We start from the raw sequence: 23,698 nt of genomic DNA, 5'->3' as shown, positions 1-23,698 counted from the left end.
ATCAGATTTTGGATCCTGACAGCCTGGGCTCAAACCTTTGCCCCCATAACTTAGTCATAGCAAGATCTTTAGTCTCTCTCTCCCAGCTTACCCGACTGTAAAGTAGCTTAGTCGCGGTTTTACATTGATCTATGTTTAGAGAATTAGACGGATACAAGGATATAAATATATAAATATATACGGGTTGCAATTGGAGCGACATCTGAGTACGTTGTAGTGGGTGCTACATAAATCTATTTTCAGCAGACCTGTCGTAAGGCTCGAATCCCGGCACACAATGCACACTTATATACTTGCTCAAAAGCAACCCTCCCTACCACCTCCCTTCCACCCTTCTTCCCTGTCTCCCCTCCGCCTTGTGTTCCCCTTCCTTCCTCTCGCCTCTCTTTCCCTTCTCTATCCTCGGAGTCTTTGGCCTACCATGGGTCCTCACAGAGCAGCTGCGCTCCTCAGGAGAACCCTCAGAGCAGAAAGGTCCCCCACCCTTTCACTTAGGAGAATGGATGAGCAGAGCCAGGGGGTTGGTGCGAGTAGCCAGATGCTGGGCACATGTGCTAAGGGGTGAGGGCTGTGAGGGGGCAAGTGAGGGTGGGGGAGAGGCGTGCGAGGTCAGGAAAGGCCTGCAGGGACAGGAGTCCTGATGCTGGACAACAACGCTTACTTTTACTTCCTAGATGCCTGAGTTTCTGTCTCTAGAAATTTTCTGGATTCGAGTGAGGCAGAAAGGAGGCTGGGACAAAATGGAGCAAGAGGAAAAGGCAGCTGGAAAAACATCTTTTTCTCTGCCTATTTGTGTCTACTGGAGGGGAACCTAGAGTCCCCACTCCCGGCCTGGCATCGCCACCATCAGATGGTGTCTTAAGGCAACTAACAGGGTTTGATTGTCTTTTAGTTAAGAAACGGGGTTCAGTGTAGCAGTGAAGTAGGGGTTGGATAGTCAGGGTTCAGACGTGTGCTGGATGGTGGTGATCCCTAGCAATGCGCCTTTGCCACTGCGATGGTGGCCTGGAGGATCAGACGCCAGAGGCCTGCCTGTTGGACCTCCCTGTCTTGTTGGTGGGCGGTCCTGCGTAGTATCGCACTTCCACGGAACTGGCCAGGAAGAGGACTTGTAAGGGAAGGCCCGTGCCTAGGACCCTGCAAGACCCCTCTTTCTCTGCCTCATCTTGAGGACAAGTTTCCTCAGAAAGGCAGAAAAAGAGCAGCGGTTTGTAAATTTGGAGGAAAGATCTCCCGGAAGATCACGGCCTGCAGGGGGTCTTGGTCACATGATCAGCAAGGGGCAGCCGTTTCATGAGAAGTTTGCTGCTTACAGGGAAATGGGGAAAGGATGAGCCAAGACCACCAGAAACTAAAACCATTTTCGCTTTCTCTTCCTTCCTCCCCCCACAGCCAGCTCAGAAAATCACTCTTGGTTTCTCTGACCCTGAGAGAGCTACATACACATAAAATTCCCTCCTCTCGCCTCCGACAGGCTACCGTTCCTCTATTCTGATCCTTATGTTTAAAACATTTTTATTAGTGTTTTTTTTTTTTGTCTTAAAATTTTGAACAGCTGTTTATAAAAACACAACAAATACACAACACAAAACAAAACAAAACTTGGTAAAAATAACTCACTGTATAGTCCATATACTCAGACGGTGTGATATATTTATATAATAAAAGATGAAAATAGTCACTTTCCATAATAAAAATAAGTTCTATTTTTTTTGTTTATTTTACAATATACTTAATATTCTCTCTTTTGCCTCTTGCTCTCAAGCTTTCTCTCCTTCATTCTGAATCTCAAAGAGGTTCCACGTGGAGTCCGGAAGGCGGAGGATGAGTGGGCGGCAGAGGGGGAGGGGCTCAGGAACACTCACGACAGCCACATTCCAAGTGTCTCTCCACCTCTTCCACGAACGAGGAGCCGTCAGTGCACTGGAAGACGTATTTCCGCCGCTTGCTCCGAATCGGCTGGCAGCATTGGCTCCCGCAGCCCCCGCGGCATACCATGATGGGCACCTTGGATGCTGTGGCACAGGAGGCATAATCTTTCTGGCGGCGGATGGCTTCACGGACTATCTCCCCCAAACATGGATTCTCTGAAGAGGGTAGAAAGGTAAATGTTAGGGCTCTGGTGGTAGGTAATGGGGTCTGGCAAGTCCATAGATGCTTCCCTGGTCGGCTCTCAGGAGACACTTGTGATCTGAACGGGCACCTACTTATTCACTAGTGTGGGGCCAAGGAACCGTGGGACCAGGAGCAGGCATGGAGCAAGAGTGGGGTTGAGGAGCTCATGTAGCTGGAGTCAGGTAAAAACTACCGTTCCCCTTACTTTTCCCCTTATAAGGTAATGTCTAGCCTGGAATTCCTCCTCATGCAAATGAGGCATCCGGAGCAACTTGGCCCCAACCAATGAGGTACACTCAGCCCGGTTTAAATAGGCCTCGTTCCTCCCAATTAGACAAGCCTCTCCAGAATTTGTTCTAAGTGGGGTGGTCTGCTTTATTCTACCTAGTACCTTTATTCTACACATTTGATGTGCTTTTACTATGCCAGGCTCGGCACAAGGCTGTAATCAAGCCCCGAGGCTATTCTGGTGGCGGGAGGGGGGTGGGGTGGGCTTAATCCTCCATCTTTCGAAGGAATTGGCAAATAGCGGCCAAATCGTGTTACTGGATGCGTTTTGACTGGTAGAACGTGCTTAAATGCTAACGTGGAAAACATCTGAATTCACTTAAGAATTTGGATTTCTGGCTTCTCTGAAAGTAGGAGGTCGGCCAGAGCTCAGCCTGCTTCCCCACATTGCCATGGTGCTAAGAGCTTTGGGTAGGGCAGAAGAGTGTCAATTTGTCCCAGACTGGCTATGCCACTCCCAGTAGCCTGTCTCCCTTGGTCTAGAGCAACGGTTCTCAACCTGTGGGTCTCAGTTCCTCTGGGTGTCAGTGACCCTTTCACAGGGGTTGCCGACGACCATCCGAAAACACAGATATTTACATTACGATTCCTAACTGTAGAGAAATTAGTGATGAAATAGCAACAAAAATAATTTTATGGCTAGGGGTCAGCACAACATGAGGAGCTGTATTAAAGGGTGGCAGCATTGGGAAGGTTGAGAACCACTGGTCTGGACACTAGTGTTAAAAGAGCACATGTAAGTAAGGGTCCCGGAGGCTTTCGGTGAAGTGACTATAGAGAGGAAATCTAGAAAAGATGCTAAGGAGGTAAAGGCCCTTCTGGATGATTTTGGAAGTTCTAGAAACAACCGGAGATCAGTAAAGAGGGGCTCTGTGTGTGCTGGAATGTTCACCTTTGACCCCGCTCTTCATCTCCAGCCTCCACCCCCTCCCAATCCTGCCAGGACCTTTGGAACAGGCACTGGGGGAGGAAAGCAGCGTCCGAAGCCTCACGGTGGTGGAAAAATCACTTGTTATCCCGTGCCTCAGTTTCCCTGCCTGGAAAATCCTAGCCCACGTGTAACTCCTCACTGATTCACGGCCTCTGCTGAGCAGCAGAGGCAACTGAGGAGGAGAAGCATCTGCGCTTTGTAAAATGGTTGTGTGTTTTACTAAGACGCACGGGCACCGTATCCCAGCTGCAAACAATCCTTTAAAACAATGGGTTTAGAAGGATTCAGAGTCAAGTGTGTGTGGTGTGCATGTGTGTGCAATGCAGAGGCACGGTCCAGGCTTCTGTGGTGTGCCAAGAACCTACTGCCTACTTCTGCCCGTGAAGAGCAATGTGTCTTAGCTCCGAGTCAGTGCCATTCAAGGAGAAGGGGTAGCATGAAGGTGCTCCTTTCTCTCTGTATGTTGCCACCCAGGGGTCTGTAGTCCGTGGCTACCCCCCAACCTAAGTGTTTTGTACCTAAGTGTTTTCCAGCAGACAGGACGGTAAGAATGTACTTGGCATTTCTTGTCTGGCCGCTTTGCTCGAGCTGGGTACTCGAGGAAGCTTATAGCCTTCAGGGATGTCCCCCTAGAATCTTGATGCTGAATCCTCACCCACCACGACATTACTCAGTCTCTACCATAAGCCAGTGCAGTTGTTTTAGGTGAGGAATTACGGCCCAGAGAGAACTGCCCTGCTTGAGGACACACAGATTTTTCCTTTCAGGACAACAGTGTTGCTTCTGACTTTTACAGGTCCTAGTTTGGGGCCGCAGAGATGGCTCAGCAGATCATACTTCACAAGAGGGCTTCTTGCCCGGCCCAGGGAGTGACACTATTTGGGGGTGTGGCCTTGGTAGAATAGGTGTGTCATTGTGGGTGTGGGCTCTAAGACCCTCATCCTAGCTGCCTGGAAACCAGTGTTCTGCCAGCAGCCTTCAGATGAAGATGTAGAACTCTCAGCTCCTCCTGCACCATGCCTGCCTGAATGCTGCCATGTTCCTGCCTCGATGATACTGGACTGAACCTCTGAAGCTGTAAGCCAGCCCCAGTTAAATGTTGTCCTCATAAGAGTTGCCTTGGTCGTGGTGTCTGTTCACAGCTAATAAAACCCTCACTAACGCAGTGCCCTTCTAGAAGACCCTAGAACAAAGTTCAGTTCCCAGCACCCAGGCAGCACACAACCACCTCCAACTCCAGTTCTAGGCCATCTGGTGCCCTCTTCTGGCCTCCATGGGCACTGCACTCTCACACCACTCCCCAACTCTTAGCACATCCCTAGGTACCCCATACTCACCGTAGCCCATATTCTACCAAGAAACCCTGAGGGGTAGCCTGGTAGCCAGCCAGTGTCCACAATGACCCCATTACCCCACCTTCTGCCACGTCCTCCATGTAGTAGCCTCTCTCAGCGAATGCACTGCACCAAGGTAACTGATACATTGACCTAGACATGGCAGTGCAAGCCACTTCTCTGCCTAGGTCATTCGAGACCATGCACGGCTCCGTCTTTGCTATCTGATGGTTCCCTCTAGGAGGATCAGGTACTCTTTGACCCCTGCTTCTTTCCTCTGCCCTCTGTCCCACAGGGACAGCAGACTCACCTTGCTCACAGTGATTGCCACTGAAGCCAGGCTGGCACAGGCAATAGGGCTCCCCTCGATCTGAGATGTGGCACTGCCCGTGGTGGCACTTGAAGGCTGAGCAGGCATTGGCAGAGTCATTCTTCTGGTCACACAAAGCTCCCCCATAGCCCTCGGCACACTTGCACACGTATGAGTTGCCAGTCGCCACGCATGTCCCATGGCTGCAGCTGTGGGTAGAGGGGAGGAGACCAGAGTCAGTGCTGCCAGTACCTTCCTCTGTCCCTGCGTTGGGTCCAGCATCTAAGTGTCTCCTTTCATGTAAACCCCATGCTGGTGGCCACGTAGCCGAATGCCATTGTGCCCTAGTGAACGCCCACTGCCAGCTCTGACCATGGCAGATACCAATCTGCTGTTTCCTCCAGAGACGCGAGAGTCTTCAGTGCCAATTCACAGCCCAGCAGTCTTTTAACTTTCTGTCAACATTAAAAGTAACTATTTTTGTGTTTTCTAAAACAGGATCTCACTCTGAGGCTCCGGGTGACTTGGAACTCACTTTGTAGGACAAGCTGGCCTCGAACTCACAGAGACCTGTCTGTTTCTACCTCCCAAGTGCTGGGATTAAGGGCGTGCACCACCACATCTGGCAAAATAATTTTTTTTTTTTGGTTCTTTTTTTTTTCGGAGCTGGGGACCCAACCCAGGGCCTTGTGCTTCCCTAGGCAAGTGCTCTACCACTGAGCTAAATCCCCAACCCCAATAATTTTTAAATATTGCATTTTAGGGGTGTGTGTGTGTGTGTGTGTGTGTGTGTGTGTGTGGTGTGGACAAAAGTGTACGTGTGGGCGTGTGGGTGCACATGTGGAGGTCAGAGGATGACTTGTTACACTTGGCTCTCTCCTCCTACCATGTGGGCCCTGAGGGATTAAACTCAGGTTTCAGGCTTAGCAGCAAGCTCCTCTACCCACTGAGCCATCCTGCTGGTCTTTGTAAACATTTTAACTCTCCTTCAATTTAAATAACAAACACTAAGACTACAATTACTACACTGCTACAACCACTACAGGTTGGACAACGCTCACCCAGAATGGCCCCAAATCCTAACATTTTAAACGTCAGCACGGGTTCCAGCGAAACATTCTACACCTGACCTCCAACGATGAGCTGCTGATAAGACACAGAGGCACTGAACAGATCACATGGAATTATTATCAGGCCGCGCGCCTATGTGTGTGTGTGCACGCACGTGTGCATGTTCACGTGCGTGTGGTGTCTATGTATGAAATATGAATGAACTGTGTGTATATGCTTCATTCTTACCTCCCCAGTATCTCAGAGGAACAGGTATATACTCAGATGGGAAGCATTTCTAGTGTCAGGCATTTTGGACCAGACACATGCCATAGCCCCGTTCTCGGCAGACGGCACATGCTGTGTGTTAAGCACATCAGATCTTGTACCACTCCACTCCAAGACAGCCCCTCCCATGAACTAGCCTTCTGTCTATCTCCCAGAGCAAAGTCCACATTTTGTAGAACAAAAAAATAATTTAGAATTATTGTCTGTACAGGAGGATTTTGCTTGCACATATCTATGTGCACCAGGTGCCTGGTGCCTGCGGACACCATAAGAGGGCATTGTGTCCTCTGGAACTGCAGTTACAGATGGTTGTGAGTCACCATGAGGGAGCTGGGGACTGTAAGAGCAACAGTGCTCTTAACTACTGAGACATCTTTCTTTTTTTTCTTCAAAACAATTGAAAAAAGTTTATGTGTTTTTATGGATGTAGGTATTTTGCGTGCATGCATGTGTGTGCACCATGTATGTGCCTGGTGCCCACAGAGGCTAGAAAACAGTGTTGGATCCCCTGGGACTGGAGTTGCAGATGCTTGTGAGCCGTCATGGGGGTCCTCTGGAAAAACAGACAGTGCTCTTAACAATGGAGCCATCTCTATAGCTCCCAGCTCTTTCGCTTCAGAATATTACTCTTATGTATTTATCCTCCTGTTTATTTCTGTGTGTGCACACGCATGGTTGTGGAGGTCAGGGGACCACCTGTGTGAGTTGGTTCTTGCCTTCTGTTGTGTGGGTCCTAGCGGTTGAACTCAGGTCATCGGGCTTCGAGGCCTTTGCCTGCTAAGCCGTCTCTCTAGGCTGCAAAGCCAGAAATTTCAATCATGATCTATCCCTGAGCCTACTGGGTGCTATTCAAGCCAGGGTTCATGTTAATTCCAGCGCCAGGCGCATACATCAAGAGTAACAGGGAGTTTAAATGTCTACAGCATTCCTTCCTCCCTGATCAGGACTGTTTCCCCCTGACTAGTAGTTCAGGCATCCAAATTACCAGTCTTGAGTCTGGTGTTACTTTTAGCCGACTGCAATTTCCAGGAATACTTGTATTTAGCCCCTGCACATAGTAGGCCTTCAATAAACGCTTGCTGACTGAGTAATGGATGACCGAACCGTTAAATGTGATTCCGATGTGCATCGTTGTGTGGACCTAGTACACGGGGGCTGGCATTCCTGTCTTCTGTTTTGGCTTTGCTGTGTTTGGGGTTTCTATTTCCCTTAAGACAGCTTTTTCTAATCACAGCAGAGTCTGGCAGTGGTTTTCACTGGTCCTCAGGGCTGCCTGGTGGAGGTATTTCAAGAAAGCTCTCCTCACACTCTTTCAAGCCAGGCATGCTGCCTGGATGTAGGAGCCCATTTCTTGGTATTTTAAGCATTCATGCTATCCATAGTAGGACCACACCCCCCCCCCAAACCATCAGTTGCTGCTTCCTTAGATGCAGGCAGAGTAACTAAGTCCTTGTGCTCAGGACTCACCTGTGACCAAGGCAGGGGTCCTGGGCTTCCTGATCACATAGTGGACCAGTCCATCCCGGATGGCACTCACACACTACGCTGTCCTTCTCCACGGAGCGGCACAGGCCGTGACGACACACAGTGCAGGATTTGCAGCCGGGAGAGACCCCCAGGGACTGGGGTGGGAGGGCTTTGAAATCCTGCAACTCGTTGTTGATACGCACTTCGTGGATACAGCCGTGGAAGCCGCCCAGCGGCCTGTCTGCACCCTGGCGTAAGGCTGAGAGGCCTGTAGACGTGGGGATGCCTGAGGGAGGAAGGCGGGGCAGCCTGAAGACACGTCCTTGTCCCATCTCCACCCCCTCAGTCTCCAAAGAGAGAACATACAGCCACCATTCAGAGCTCTGGGCCTCTGCTGTTCAAACAGAGTTAACAGGCCAAGGCCTCGGCCTTATCCTCACAGTGACACGTCCTTGCTTTGGAACTGTTAAAACTCAACTTATCACCAGTCTCTAAATTCAGAAAAAAAAATCTGCAGAAGTCTGTATTTTAAGGAGAAGTGAGAAGAACTGTCATCTATTGCCACACAGTCCCCCTGGCTTAACTGAGGCCCACCCCTTAGGCATGGTGTGGCCGGGTGACCACTAGATCACCTCGCTATCCCTGTCCCCAACAGCATGAGGCGCTCTTTGCCCTAGTTCCTGTTTGAAAAATCCATATCAGAGGAGCTGCAGTTTGGGAATGAGGATAAGGTTAGGTGGGCAGCTTGCTCCAGTGAAGCTCTGGGGTTCAGGGTTTCCACACTATTTACTGCAGACCTTCTGTGCTACACTGATGTCTTTCTCAGGGCTGTTTGCTGACTCCTGGTAAAGGCCTGATCTTGTTTTCAGGGACGTTTGCTCTGTGTTCTCTCTCCTTTTACTGTTGGGCAGACAGCATAACTGTGTGTGTGTTTAGTGTACATACAGCCCTGGGTTCAATCACCAACAACCACATACACAGGGCATGGGGGCAAATGCTTGTAATCCCAGCACTCAGCAGGCAGAGCGGGAGGATTAAAAGCTCACGGGTATCCCTGGCTATTGATGAAGCCTGAGACCCCATGTGCTATATGAGATGCCATTTTTTAAAAAAAAAAAAATCTTGGGCTGGAGAGATGGCTCAGTGGTTAAGAGCACTGACTGCTCCTCCAGAGGTCCTGGGTTCAATTCCCAGCAACCACATGGTGGCTCACAGCCATCTGTAATGGGATCCGATGCCCTCTTCTTCAAAATCTTAAAAAAAAAAAACAAAAAAAACCTTAACTTTCCATTCTTCCTTTCCTGAAACTTCCAGGCCTCATGATGGCTGGAAAAAGTGCCCAGTTTTGTCCTGGCCACAGGCCGGACAGGTACAGGGAGGGGAGCAACCTTCTTCCTTGTGGAGAAGCTGTGTCCTAAGATGAGTCTGGGCCAGGAGCACTCTGTGTCCCCTGCCTCTGGACAGCCTGTCCGAACTGCAAACCCCTGAGTCCGTGCCAGCCCCTGGCTGGGGACACCTGGGCTGAAGTCTTAGGAATCTGCGTTGAACAAACTGCTTTGGTGGCTGAGTACGAACAACACGTGTCTCTGGGGAGAGAATCCTGGCTGCTGTTTGCTCCCACTAGGGAAGGGCTCTACCACGCAGTTCCAACCGGAAGCGCCCCCTCCCTGCCCCTGCGCTCTGACGTTTATTTTCTTTCTCGCATATAATTTAAGACTCAGCCTAGGGGCTTCATTTCAGGTCTAGGCAGCTTGTGTGGTTTCTTGTTTTGCCCTTTTTACAACCTTGACCTCAGTGTGTTGCTTCTTGCCATATCTAAGACGTAGAGCAGAGGGGCACCGCCCTGGAGGCTTACAAACTGCAACTGAGCCCGGTTACCCTTCTTTCTATTTTCTTCTTGCTTCTCTTTGCCTCCCTGCCCACCGGCTAGTCCACCCTTTTTCTTTCATGAGCATCTGTCCAGAGTTTGTTCCCCATTTCAAGTAATCAATTTTGTCGTCACTTCCTTCAGGAAGCCTCCCCTGATTGACTTTGGTGCCAAAAAGACATCAGGGAGACCCCGGCGTCAGGTCTGGGTGTCTGTGCAGATGCAGAAAGCCAGAAAGGCAGAGAGGGTAGGATTAGGTGGTGACAAGGGAGAATGTTACCTCCAAGATAGAGGGGGCTGTTGATGCCCACTGCTGGCTGCTTCTGGAGTTTCCCCAGGCTCTTGGGGGCTCCTTTGTCTACCACCAGGTTCAGGGTCTGGTTTAGCATCACCAGCTCCACGCTGTGAAACTGGCCATCATTCACCGTCTCCACACTGGACAGGAGAGAAAGGAAAAGAGTCAGAGGTCAAGTGCACTCCACGGCCAGGCACCGGGCTGCAGTTGGTTTTGCGCGAGGCTTGCGTCCTGCTTTACGTTCAATTGGGAACAACTGTGAATTACAGAAGTTGCAAAAATAAGAACAGAAAGTACGCCGTACTGCCCACGCTCTTCTCTCCGACTGCTTCTATTTGGCTCCCAGGTCCAGTTTCTATGAGTGATGTGAGGATAAAGTATGGATGTCATGACCCTTGACCTCTGCCAGGATTAAAGTACGCATGTCATGACCCTTGACCTCTGTCGGGATTAAAGTACGCATGTCATGACCCTTGACCTCTATAAGGATAAAGTACGCATGTCATGACCCTTGACCTCTGTAAGGATAAGGTATGCACGTCATGGCCTTTGGATCCCTCAGCTGTGTTTCCCAAGGACAGGGCTGTTCTCTCTCATAAGCACAGTGTGCTGACTGAACAGGGAGCAGCTAACGTTCATTCCAACCCTTTACTTGTACGGATGTGCAGTGGCCCCAGAGACGGCCCTTGTAGCAGGTTTCTGTTCCCACCACAGGGTCGTCGCAGGGCTGCCGCAGCTGCTGCTCAGTTCTTGCCCTGGTTTTTGTTTTTTGTTTTGTTTTGTTTTTTTTTTTCAGAGTAGGCAAGCGATCCTTAGCCCAATCATCTCAGGCTGGCTCCGCCCGCACACTATCCGGACACCTGCTCTTGGAAGATGCTGTCTCTTCAAACACCGTATGTCCTCTGTCAACCTCGCTGAAGAGTTAGCCTTGTCCTAAGGAACATCTGGGAGAAAACGTTCCAGTATGATGTGATTCCCCCCCCCCAGCATGTATGAAACAGACACTGTCTCAGTTAAGATGTCAGTAATTTGTCCTTGTTCCTGAATCCTCTGTATAACCACCCCTTCTGAGCAGGCCACATCTGAGGAAAGAGGGTCTCGTGCTCCAAGCGAGTCTAATCCTTATCCCAGAACTACCGACTTGGCAGCTTAGGGAGACAGGGCTGTTCACTCCCTTCCCCCATGCTATTCTGCGACAGAGCAGGACTTATCTGGGCCGTGTACAGGGCCAACACACTCACTTATATTATTTCATATTTCTACGATTGGGTACCAGATAACCCACTTTATAGATAAAAATACTGAGGCCCAGAGAAGTTACCGGATTTGTCTGGGGTCACCCAGCTGATACAGGCCAGAGATAGGGTTTACAGGCAAGACTTCTGATTGCAAAGTTCTGTTTTTCCCAGGACACTGTTGGTTGCAGGGTTTGGGAGGGAACTGTGGTTGGTTACAGGACTTTGGGGACATGAAGAAAGGGGCTCACTGTGGAGTCTGTAGATCTGACTCATTGGTTCAGGTGTGGGTGGCAGACAGGAGAGTCTCTCCCTCATCTTGAAGTCTCCCTGGGATTCCCACCGATTTTCCAGGTAGCAGGGAAAGTTTGAATGGCTGTGGAACTTCAGAAGACCAGAGGGAAATGGTAGGTACTGAACAGGTCGGTGGGTGGACCAGAGATGGAGGCCACTCCCCATGCTCTCACTGATGAGCAGGACAACGGCCAATCACAGAATCCCTGTCTCTGTGTCTTCCACAAGGGGGAGAGTCACCTGCCAGAGTTATTGGGTGATCAAGTTATTGGTGATATTTGTACTATTTTGAGGAGCTAAGGAAGAGAGCTGGGTCGGTGAAGTGCTAGTCTTGAAAGCTCCGTGTTAGATCCCCAGAACCCACAGAAAAAGCCAAGGGCAGCACTGCACATTAGCAATCCTAGCCCGTCAGTCTGTCCCAGGCCAGTGAGATACCATGTCTCCAAAGAAGATGGAAAGCCCCAGAGGAACCATGTCTGAGGCTGTCCTCTGGCCTCCATGTGTCCGGGCAAACATACAGAGAGCATTGACAATAAGAACCCACCCCAGCCTGCACCCCGGTGATCCTTACTGTAGCTTTGATGCTGAGAAAAAGCAATGGAGAGGAGCCTGGGATCCCCACAAGTCCTCCAAAATAAAACGTAGCCATTTGTCTGCTCATCATCCATCCTCTCTACCCTCCCTTCCTCTTTCCCTCCCTCCTACTCATGGACCTGTCCACTCTTACTCCTTCCTCTCTATCTACCCACACATCCTGTCTGTCCATCCACACATCCTGTCTATCTATCCACACATCCTGTTTCCTCCATCCACTCATCCTGTCTGTCCATCTATCTACTATGCTTTCACCAAGGGCTCAGCCATACTGTCTTAGGTGCTGGGGGACCAGTAACAAATCACAAAGCCCACACTCCACCACGTCTCTAAATCAAACAGCTGACTTTTGAGCATAAGGTCCAGCCAAGAAGCAGGAAAATGAGGGTGGGGCAGGAGCCAAGAGACACTGGGGGATCTGGTGCAGGGATGGGGCACTGAGCAGTGGAGAAGCTGTGTGAATGGATCAGTGGCATCTCTACTGCCCTGAGTCACAGCAGGCAGAGGCTGTCCTCTTGCAGACAAGTTGATTGGTATAACGGTTAGAGAAAGAGGGCCAAGCCCTCGCTTAGTTTTCTAACCATGTGCAAAAACTTCTAGCTGTGTCCCTGACCACCCCAGAGCTGCTGCTGTCCTGGTAATTGAGCTCCCGGGACCCATAACTGCAAGGAAGGATGGGCTATTAGTTTCAAAGGTTGCATTCCAGAGCTGTTTTGGGCCAGTCTTTGAAAGAGTCCTGTTTACTTCTTGGTGGCCAGGAAGCAAGAAGGAAGGGGCTAGGTCCCAAGGTCCCAATGTTCCCTGTAAGGGCACAGCCACCCAGTGACCTCACTTCCTCTTCCAGTGTGCCACTTCCTTGGTGTGCCTCTTGCTTGGGTAAGCATTAGGCAACTTCCCTATCAGAGGCAGCTGTGAAGCCAGGGTTATGTGTGTGGCCTTCTTTCTTCCCTTCCAGAACCAAGTAAGGGTCAAGGTAGTCGGGGCAGCGATTTTCCTGTTTTGGATGTACTCAGGCACAGCGAGCAACACCATTAGCTCCTTCCTGGCTGTGCACCAGGCTGGGTCCAGTGCTTACAGCAGCTACAGAGGGCTGCAGTTACAACACTCTGCCTCAGGGAGGGTTGGGTTCCCCTAGCTCCAAGGACAGCTTTGTCTGCCTGTCTCACCCACCGTTAAGACAAAAGTCATAAGGACCAGAGAGATGGCTTGGTGGTGGCTGTGTAGCAGTTAACCCCTGAGGTTGGATCCTAGAATCCTCATAAAGCCAGACACCGTAGATACACAGTGTATCTATAATCTCGGAGTTTCAGGGAGATGGGGGGTGGAGACGGGAGAGCCCTCAGAAGGTCACAGGTCAGCCAGCCTGACATACACAGGAATAAACAAGAGAGCCAGCATCAAACAAAGTGGCTGGGAAGACTGATACATGGGGTCGTTCCCTGACCTCCACGTTGCATGCCCTGGTGTGAACATGCCTGCACTCACGGTCACAGACACATACAAAGATTTCTGTCAGGGTTGTAAATATTGGTCTTCCAAATCAAAATATCAGTGGGAAAACAGCAATACCGCTAACAACAACAACAACAACAACAACAACAACAACGATGGTAAAAGTAAAAACCAAACATAACCCTTCCGTTTGCTCTAAGAGAATTGACCCGGCTGAATTGCCAAGCGCAGGTGGTCTCTTGAGGAGATCATTAGGGATTTCAGGGGAGATGAGGGGCCTGAGAGTCTTCATGATTGTTCCCTGGGGCCCAGAGAGTAGCAGTGGCACTGCATTAGCCAGGTTGGAGGGCTCCTGCTTAGGGCTGCTGTGGCCACAGCCATTGCCAGAGGGGCCTACGGTGCTCTTCTGTGTTTAAGGATGTAGCTATTGTCTGTGTGCGCGTGAGTGCCTGCGCGTGTGTATGTATGTATGTATGTATGTATGTATGTATGTATGAGCACCGCTTGCCTGTCTGGTGCTTCCTGAAGCTGGAAGAGATGTTGGATCTCCTAGCACCTAGCACTAGGGTTACAGTGAGCTGTATGATAGCTTCTGGGAAATGCTCTTTCTTTCTCTTTTCCTAGTGGCAATGGGTGGGCCGTGGGGTAAGAGCAGGGGCTGAAAAATCGTCATTTAACCCTAACAAGCCCACAGGCAGGAGGCACATCTTTCCTCATTTGGAAACAAGAGACTTACTGCCCAGAGAATTAGAGGGCCTCACGAAGAAGAGCTGGGATTTAAGCTCATGTCTCCCAGCTCTGGGACTGTAGGACCGTACCAGAAAGATTATCATGTGGTCACTTCTCCTGATGCCAGGAGTGACCAATAGGTGGCGACAGAGCCCCGCAGCCACAAACAGCTCCTGTGATTTCTTTTGGGCGAGCAACCTGGGCCCAGGAACCCCAACTGACTTCTGCACCTAGTACCACAGCTTGCAGCCACACACTGGGAGGGTTGGGTTTAGTGGAAACCTGACCCGTGTCTTCCCATCCTGGGATTCCTCTGAGCAGTCAGGCTTCTCAGCCCTCAAATAGGAATAAGGATGTTCGATCCTTCATGTGCTAAGGATCCAATGGGGCCAAGACCTTGGCAGCGATGGTGGCAATCCAAACTATCAGAGTATGCACCCCGCTGGGTAGAGCTGACTAGTGTACAGAGTTCTGATCAGACCTTAAAACTTTAAAAAACCTAAGACATGGTCCCCCCAAACCCTGTTTTCCCAGTTTTTCTTCATAATCTACCTCACAGCAACACCCACTGGAGTTCTGATTAGTTGCCCTTCCCACAGGCCCCTGGCCCTGTGGGCAGAGGAGTCTCATGGTAAGTCTCCATACTGAAGGCCTATCCTATCCTGGGGCAGGAGAGACCTAGCTGGGCTTGGTGTGTCTGCCCTGTAGCCGACAGCAGGACCTTGACATGCTTCCTCACTTCTTATGACTACTGGGGGCCTGAGCAGAATCAATGGGCAGAGGGAGGCCCGAGAATCCAGCTTCTCTGGAAGGATAAAACCGGCAGGGGCCCTGGCAGCTCACTCTTTCATGGGGCTAGCTCATGGGGTCTCAGGGGACAGAAATCTGTAGGCTGCCAACTCCCCCGATGGTTTGGTTTGGCAGCTTGGCTTTCATTTGAAGCTGACAAGGCCTTTCAGGTGGCGAGAAGTCATTGCAGTGACTCTGAGGAATGGCCTTCTGTCCCTTCAGCTGCTGTCAGCTCAGAGTACAAGTCATGAATTACAGCCTCTCCCAGCATGGCATTCACAGAGGGCATCTATTGTGGCATCTCCTGGCCCTGCCGTGTGGGAACGCCCTTCCTTATCTTCCAAGCAGGGACATTTACTCCTTGTTTGGAAATGTCCCCACAGCAGGCTAGAGAGCCTCCAGGGAGGCCTGTTAGATTCTGCCTGTGTAGCCACTGTCTGTCAACATGTATGTTTCTGTGTGTGGGATGCTTAACCTCATGCCCCCTACACTCGCCCAGGTGCCTATTAGATGTTTACCAAGTAGGTCAGCAAGTGAGAGACAACAGGTACAGGTTGAACATCCCTCTATCTAAAAATCAAAATGCAAAAGACTCCAAAGTGAAAAAAAGGGCACTAACATGATGTCACAAGTGGGAAATTCCACACATGACCTCCTGTGATGGGTTGCAATCAAAACATGTATTGTTAAAAATATTGCAAATGCTTGCCTGGTGGTGGTGCACACCTTTAATGCCAGCACTCAGCAGGCAGAAGCAGGTGGATCTCCTGGTTTGAGATCAGCCTGGTCTACAGAGTGTAGTGGGTAGGTCTGATGCTGCTTGTATTCCTATGCTAAATACCAGCTCTCAAGATGTGGTTGCCCCTGAGGAGCAGATCATCACTTACACCAAGTGATGCTATGTGAACCTTGCTCCCCAATTTAACTGATCGATAAAAGGCTAGAGCCTGTGATTGGGGAGCGGAGGGAGAGAGGTGGGACTTGAGAATCGAGTGAGGGGGTTGCAGGTAGAGAGAGAGGAGGAGAAAGAGGACTGAGGTGGAGGAGAACAGAGGTGGAGGAGAACTGAGGTGAGGTCGCCATGAAAGGAGATGGACCATGGGCAGTGTGGCCAGGAGAAACAGCAAGTAACAAGGGAACTTCATAGCCAGATAAGTTAGCACAGCTGTCAATCTAGGCTTATGGCTTATAAATAAAATATCTGGATAGTGTGTCTTTTATACAGGCAAGCTAGAATTATAAATTCAGCTTACAGAGTGAGGTCCAGGATAGCTAGGGCTACACAGAGAAACCCTGCCAGTGAAAACTAAACACAGACACACACACACACCACTATACACACACTCACACACACACACCACTATACACACACACACACGCACCCACACACACACACACACACAGACACACACACACACACACACACACACCATACACTCTAAAACTGCCTTTACATGATGTGAATGACATGCATATAAACACACATGAACTGTCCCACAAAATCACTTTTAGTGCGGGATTTCTGGAGCCTGGGGCCCCTTATGATTATGTGCAGAAGGGCAGCAATGTTCTGCAGCCAGGTTTGGCATGCGAATCCGAGTCATCTGCCCAGATGCCCATCACTTGCTTCTTTCCAAGGTCATGCCACCTCCCTAGTGGACTCAATACATTCATACAACTCCCTGGTGGCAGCTCTAGGAGGTAGCAGTGGTTTCCCCAACTCAGCATGGTGTTTCCAGAGGCCCCTCGCTCTGCACAGAGCTCAGCTGCTTCTGGAAGCCTGACTCTCATCCATCCATCCATCCTGGATTGTCCACATCATGGCCCATTTGCTAAGTACTGTTCCATCCACACTAACCAGCTCCCTAGGAAATGCCCATCAGTGCCACAGGAAGGAAGCGGGGAGGGAGAGGAAGACACTCCTTTAACCCTCCAAGTGACAGGAGGGCTTTCTCTCAGGCAGACGGTTTATCAGGCGGCCGCTGACCCTGCCTCCCTGCTCTCCATTCTTCCCACCTGGTTCAAGGTCAGCAGTTTCAGAAGCAAAGATGATAGGAGACCTGGTGTCTGCTCTGTCTTACTTCCGCTCTGCTTGGTGCTCTTGTCTTTGCAGCAGTCCTGACACAGCCGCCCTCGAGTTCTCTCTGCACATGTGAGTTTCTCCCTTCAAGATGCAACTCTCACACATTAACCCCTGCTTCTGAAATTTACGCACCAAGCACCTTTAATCCTAGTACTCCAGTGGTGGAGGCAGATAGACCTCTGGGTGTTCGAGGCTAGCCTGGTCTATGTAGTGAGTTTCAGGCCAGCCGGGGCTACACAGGAGGGAGGGTCTTATCTCAATTTTTTCTCTTTTTTTCTTTTTTTTAATGCATGAGGGTCACCTGAAGGATTCCTTAAACACAGATTTGCTGTCTTTTCCCTGGTAGCTTCAGATTGATTACTTCTGGGGTAAGGACTGAAAAAAAAATGTGTATTTTTGTATTTTTGCCACACTCTGCTCTCAGAACCACTGATTACTCCTTCCCTTGCTTCCCTCCCCCACCCTCTGTGTGTGTGTTTCTGCAATATGAAGACTGGATTCAGGGACTGCATGCACGTTAGATAAACACCCTTCTATTGAACTATGCCCTCCAGCTCTAACTGCTGTTTATTTAGTTTTTTTATTAATTTTATTTTCATTTTATTTATATGAGTACACTGTCACTGTCTTCAGACACACCACAAGAGGGCATCAGATCCCCTTACAGATGGCTGTGAGCCACCATGTGGGGTGGTTGCTGGGAGTTGAACTCAGGACCTCTGGACGAGCAGTCAGTGCTCTTAACCACTGAGCCATCTCTCCAGCCCTATTTAGTTCTTTTGAAGCAGGGTAGCCCTTGGTGTTCTGGAACTCACAGAGATCCACACACACACTTCTCAGCCTGCAGAGCACTAGAATTAAAGGCCTTCGCTACCATCATCATCTCATACCACTGGCTTTAACCAAGGGTTTTTAGACTGGGTTTGCTAGAGGAGAATCAGAGGCCTGGGCCTCCCAACTCTGCAGGGCAATTCTACTTCATTTTAGATGAGGACAGTCTAAATGCTGGAAACTTGTGCTCATCGTAAGGTTTCTGACTCTGGAGGGTTATCTCGGATGAGGGGTGCTCACCGTCCCCTTTACTGAGCATCAGGGAACATTTGGAGTGGATGAGCCTGTCTGTGTGAGGTGGCACTCAGGCCAGGCTGGAGAGAGTGAGTAGGTTCCGTGTTGGATTACAGCGGCACACGAGGGAGCAGCAGTCATGTCAAATCACATGCAGTCTGCTGTCTAAGGGGTCCCCTAAAAGCTTGTGTGTGGAAGGCTTGGTCCAGAGCCCGCGGTGCTGCTGGAAGGTGGTGGAACCTTTGGGAAGTAGGTTCTACGCGGGAAGTCCTCTGCTCACCGAGGGGCATAGGCTGAAGGGACTGAAGAGACCCCAGGCTCCTCTTCTCTCTTTGCTTTTCAGTTACCATGAAGTGAGCAGCTTGCTCTAACACAACACTCCCCACCCTGACGAGAAAGTCAAAGTGACGAAGCCAACTGGCCACGGACTGAGATCTCTAGAACTGCGAGCCAAGAGAAACCTTCCCTCTTTATAAGCTGATCCCCTCTGGTATTTTGTTATGGCTCTAGCAAGCTGCCCAACCTACAGGGATGATTTAAAAAGACTTAGGAATCACTGTCTTTCAGAACAGTTTGAAAGTCATTTAAGCGTAGTCCTGTTCCCCGGGTGCTCTTGAATTTCCTCTCCTTGAATTGCATGCTAATCGCCCGGCTTTCTTTCTTAAACTAATAAAAGATTAGGATGACATTTTGAAAAGGGCACCTCATTAAGCAGCCTCATCTCCATCGGAGCACCTGGCTCCATGCACAGTAGCCAGCTGGCCATTTATCTTATGGTAATGAGGTGTCATCTCCCACATGGGCCTGCCTTGCTTTCCCACTTCTGCCTCCACTGGCACCTTTCTCCTCCCCACCTGCCACTGTATGAGAGCTGTGTCTGTGCGGGACAGGAGGCCTCGGAGTCACCTGGTGTCTGCTCCGTAGGAACAGATTCTGTGGCTGAGAGGGGAGGTCTTTACCTGTACACCGTGGTCGGAGGGGAGCTCAGGCTGTCATACACCAGCCTCACGTGACCCTGGTACAGCTCCAGTGCCAGGGGGTCGTTGTCTCCCTTGTAAAGAAGGATGCCGTTGTCCTTGTCAGTGGCCACCTGGGGAGAGCCATCAGGGTGTGCGGGTTAGCACTTACTCACGCTCCACCCTCACCTGACCCACTCCTAGCACCCTCTTCAGGTGGCTGCCTCAGAGCCTAGACCAGATTAGAATTCAAATCCACATCTCTCTCCCCATCTGGCTGTTCTAGTCCAGAAGGCAAGACTCAAGTTTATGCTCCAGCAAATACTAGCTGAGCAAATTGTTCCGACAAATATGCATTGAACATGTACTATGTGCTGTGACATCAGGGTCACTGACCCCTGGAGGATGCTCAAGTCCCTTACATAGAATAGTATCTGCACTAAATCCCTGCAAGCCTCCCACGTTCTTTACTACCTCTGGTTGAATGGTGATACCTAAGACAAGAAAAATGCTATGGAAATAGCTGTCCTGCATATGTAGTGGTTACCAGCATGCTCAACCGTTCGAGACTGTGACGTAACCGTGTCACCAACCGGTTACATCATGCCGGGGGGACTGTGCAATTGGCTTATAAAAAAAATTCACAAATAAAAACATCTCACGTTTTAAGTAAGTTTCCAATTTTGTCTGGATCGCATTCATAGCTGTCATTGGCTACATACGGCCAGAGGGCTGTGGGCTGGACATACCTGGCAGGGGCTCAGTGTGTCCATACGTGTTCAATATAGCGGTAAGTTTCTTTAAAATGTTTTTGATTTGTGGCTGGTTGAGTGTTCGGGTGTGGGAACTGGGCTGGTTGTATCTGTGCAAGTCTGAAGGCCCCAGTCCTGATCTGTTTCTCCCACTAGGATACAATGTGACCCAACAAAGTACCCGCCTCCTTTAAAGTCCGTCTCTCAGTATCAAACATATGATAATAGTTGTAAACAAAGGCTAAAGACCAGAGCTTACCTCAGTGTATCCTAGGAAGCAGGCAATGTGTTCAGAGCCCTTTGGGGGAATCTGAACAATACCAATGACTGGGCTTCACCCCAGAGCAAGTCAGTAATAGCCTTCGTGGGCAAACGGACATTTGAAAGCTCTACAGGGGATTCTGGGTGCTGCTGAGGCTGGAAGCCCGGCTTTAGTAGAAGCTGCCCTGCTGGCCGGCTAGCTCCTGGGTGAGTCTCCACAGGGTTGGATGTGCACAGGTACATCCTACTGTGCATTGGGCACAGTACTGGAGTACTGGTGGGGAGGGGTGAAGGAAGAGAGCAGGAGGGGGATAGCGGCTTTCTATCTGTAGTAGCATCCACCTTTACGGTGTAGCCCTGCCCACTGATCAGGCTCTGCAGGGAGAGGATGTTCTCGTGGATCTTCAGCCCCACGGTCTGGAGCATGGTCTGCTGTGTATAGGCGCTCACGATAGTTACGGAGTAGTAATTATAGGCGCTGAATATTTACAGAAGGTCCAGATTAAATCACCTGGCTAGGGTCACAGGAGCACCCAGCAGGACCTGGACTACTAATTGACCAGCCCTGTCCAGTTGCATCCCTGAGCCTAAGCTGTTGGGACAAGCCTAAACTCTTTCCCACTCCCCGACTGTGTCCCTCTTGCTTGCGCCTCTACGACTCTGCAAATGCAGATCTCTTAGCTAGCTCCTCTCTGACTCATGCTCTTTGCTTGGTCACCCCAGGTTCTTATCCTACTCCCCACAGTTCAGGCAAAGTCCTACATAAGCTTCAGATCTGGCTGAGTTCTTCTTGTGTCTGGACAGCCTGATTCCTCCCTAGAGGCCGGGAGCATGTCCCCTCTGTGTTCCTTCAGCACCCATGTCTGCTGTGAGACTCACCAGGGAGGTTCTTAAGGACCTTTCCAGCCCAGCTCCTGCAAAGCTGATATTCTGGGAAAAGAGGCAGGTTTGCTAATGATCTGGGGAACCCCAGCTGTACTCTGAGGAAGCCACACTTCTTCCACTTGTGGTAGTTGGGATGGGAAGAGCATACACACCTGCAGGGAGATGTTGGCCTGGGGCCGGACCTTGGCAGAGGCCAGTTCCACATAGGAGTCCTTGCCCACGAAATTCACAGTGATGAGCTTCTCACACCTGGGCCCAGCGAAGCCTGGGGGACAGCGGCAAGTGGGCTCCTGCTGTACCACGATGCACTGCGCCCCATTCTGGCACTCGTACTGGTCACAGGGGCTGGTCTGTAGCAGAACCATGGGTGGGGGGTGCTCACAGAAGAGGCCGCTGGAGAGAGAGGGCATGGGAGAGAGGAGACACCCATAGTTATCGATAAAGAGGAGAGCTGTAGTGTGAAGTTTGATCCTTGCCTCTATCTGGAGCAAGTCCCTTTAAATCTCTCTCTCTCTCTCTCTCTCTCTCTCTCTCTCTCTCTCTCTCTCTCTCTCTCTCTCAGTGAGTCAGAGTGGAGGACAGCTCAGCTCAGTGGGTAAAAGTGCTCACTGCTGAGCCCGATGACCTGAGTCTGATTCCTGGCACCCATGTCAGGAGAGAACTGACTAACTCCCACAAATTGTCCTCTGATTTCTGCAAGAGTGGTGTGTGTGAGTGAGCGTGTGTGTGTGTGTGTGTGTGTGTGTGTGTGTGTGTGTGTGTGTGTGCATGTGTGCATGTACATACAATCAATAAATAAGTGTAAAAACTAAAGAAACAATGAATCAGATTAGAGGGAAGGTTTCAGAGTCATCAGATTGGACTGGGGTGAGTCTGTGCAGAGTACAGTTGAGTGAATGCACAGAACATGGCATAGCTAGCCCGCAGGGAAATTCTGCCTTACCAAGGAAGGAGTTTTGATACCTACAACCACACAGATGGACCTTGAGAGTGCTGTGCTCAGTGAAAGGAGCTAGCCATAAAGGCCAACACTTCCTGACTATTCAAATGAGGTACCTGGAGAAGTTGGTTCACAGACCCAAAAAGTGGAATGAGATTGTCAGTGTTACAAGGAGGGGATGGAGATGTTGACGGTGTTGGAGTGGTGATGGGGGGTTGAGATGTTGATGTTGTTGGGGTTGGAAGTGATGGGGGTTTGAGATGTTGATGGTGTTGGGGTTGGAAGTGATGGGGGTTTGAGATGTTGATGGTGTTGGGGTTAGAGGTGATGGGGGTTTGAGATGTTGATGTTGTTGGGGTTGGAAGTGATGGGGGTTTGAGATGTTGATGGTGTTGGGCTTGGAGGTGATGGGGTGGTGTTGGGGTTGGAGGTGGTGGGGGGTTGAGATGTTGATGGTGTTGGGCTTGGAGGTGATGGGGGTGGTGTTGGGGTTGGAGGTGGTGGGGGGTTGAGATGTTGATGGTGTTGGGGTTGGGGGTGATGGGGGTTGAGATGTTGATGGTGTTGGGGGGTTGGGGGGATTGAGATGTTGATGGTGTTGGGCTTGGAGGTAGTGGGGGTTTGTGATGTTGATGGTGTTGGGGTTGGAAGGGATGAGGTGTTAAGATGTTGATGGTGTTGGGTTGGAGGTGATGGGGAGTTGAGATGTTGATGGTGTTGGGCTTGGAGGTGGTGGGGAGTTGAGATGTTGATGGTGTTGGGCTTGGAGGTGATGAGGGGTTGAGATGTTGATGGTGTTGGGGTTAGAATTCTGCAGGGTGTGAAGAGCTCTGGAGATGGAGACATAACACTGTAGCTGAGCTACCATATGAAGATTCTATTTAAGAAGGTTTTGTTTAAAAAGAATTTTGAATTATGTGTGTATGTCTGTGTGTGCACATGTGCACATGAGTACCCATGCCCACAGAAGCCAGAGGGGTTGGATCTGTCCAGAGCTAGAGATATACATGGTTGTAAACTACCTGATGTGGGTGCTGTGAACATAACTTGGGTCCTCTGTAAGAGCAATGAGCTTTGTGACTCACCCTCCCCAACCCCCCTACCCCCGAGATAGGGGCTTCTCTGTGTAACAACCCTGGCTGTCCTATAACTCACTTTATAGACCAGGTTAGCCTTGAACTCCCAGAGATCCACCTGCCTCTGCCTCCCAGGTGCTGGTAAGGTGTGTGTCACTGCCACCTGGCCTTTTTTTTAAAAAAATTTATCTTAAGATAAGTTGGGCTCAAGTCCAACTTCTGCATGGAACTGCCCTGGCTAGCTGCAGAGAGGCCTGCAATGCTGCCTCCTCCTTCCATCTAGACCACGCTACCTTCCTTCTGAGGTTCTCCTCTGCCGTACCTGAAGCCCTGGGGGCAGATGCACGTGTAGCCATTGACCGTGTCCACACACTGGGCTCCGTGGCGACACTTGTGAGCCACACAGTCATCGTTGTCTGTCTCACACAGCTTTCCACTGTAGCCAGGGACGCATTCGCACCTGGAACACAGGCAGAGAGAAGCTAGCTCAGGGCCTAGCTCAGGGCTGCCAGCTTGCTTGCAGGTGCTCTTGTGCTTTCTCTTGCCAAACCTCTCTTTCTAGTTCATCTCAAGGGTTCACCGGGCCGCCCTTCACTACTGGGCTCCACTTATGGTCCACGGCTTTTGCTCCCAGAGTCAAGG

At 50.3% G+C, this 23,698-nt stretch overlaps 1 protein-coding gene across 1 annotated transcript in view; it reads right to left on the bottom strand.

Moving 5' to 3' along the window:
- Positions 1–1,627: 1,627 nt before the first annotated feature.
- Positions 1,628–23,698, bottom strand: part of Slit3 (slit guidance ligand 3) — a 588,206-nt gene continuing 566,135 nt past the window's right edge. The window contains exons 30-36 of the mRNA XM_032913200.1: positions 23,379–23,516; positions 21,193–21,433; positions 19,146–19,276; positions 9,931–10,085; positions 7,784–8,069; positions 4,979–5,187; positions 1,628–2,087 (exon numbers count right to left, since the gene is read on the bottom strand). Of these exons, the coding sequence (XP_032769091.1) occupies positions 1,852–2,087; positions 4,979–5,187; positions 7,784–8,069; positions 9,931–10,085; positions 19,146–19,276; positions 21,193–21,433; positions 23,379–23,516 (1,396 nt within the window). The 3' untranslated portion in view covers positions 1,628–1,851. The remainder of the gene's footprint in view (positions 2,088–4,978; positions 5,188–7,783; positions 8,070–9,930; positions 10,086–19,145; positions 19,277–21,192; positions 21,434–23,378; positions 23,517–23,698) is intronic.

Source organism: Rattus rattus, chromosome 9, assembly GCF_011064425.1.
Source record: "Rattus rattus isolate New Zealand chromosome 9, Rrattus_CSIRO_v1, whole genome shotgun sequence".
In the NCBI taxonomy this organism is placed as follows: domain Eukaryota; kingdom Metazoa; phylum Chordata; class Mammalia; order Rodentia; family Muridae; genus Rattus; species Rattus rattus.
This window is presented reverse-complemented; position numbering and strand designations above follow the sequence as displayed.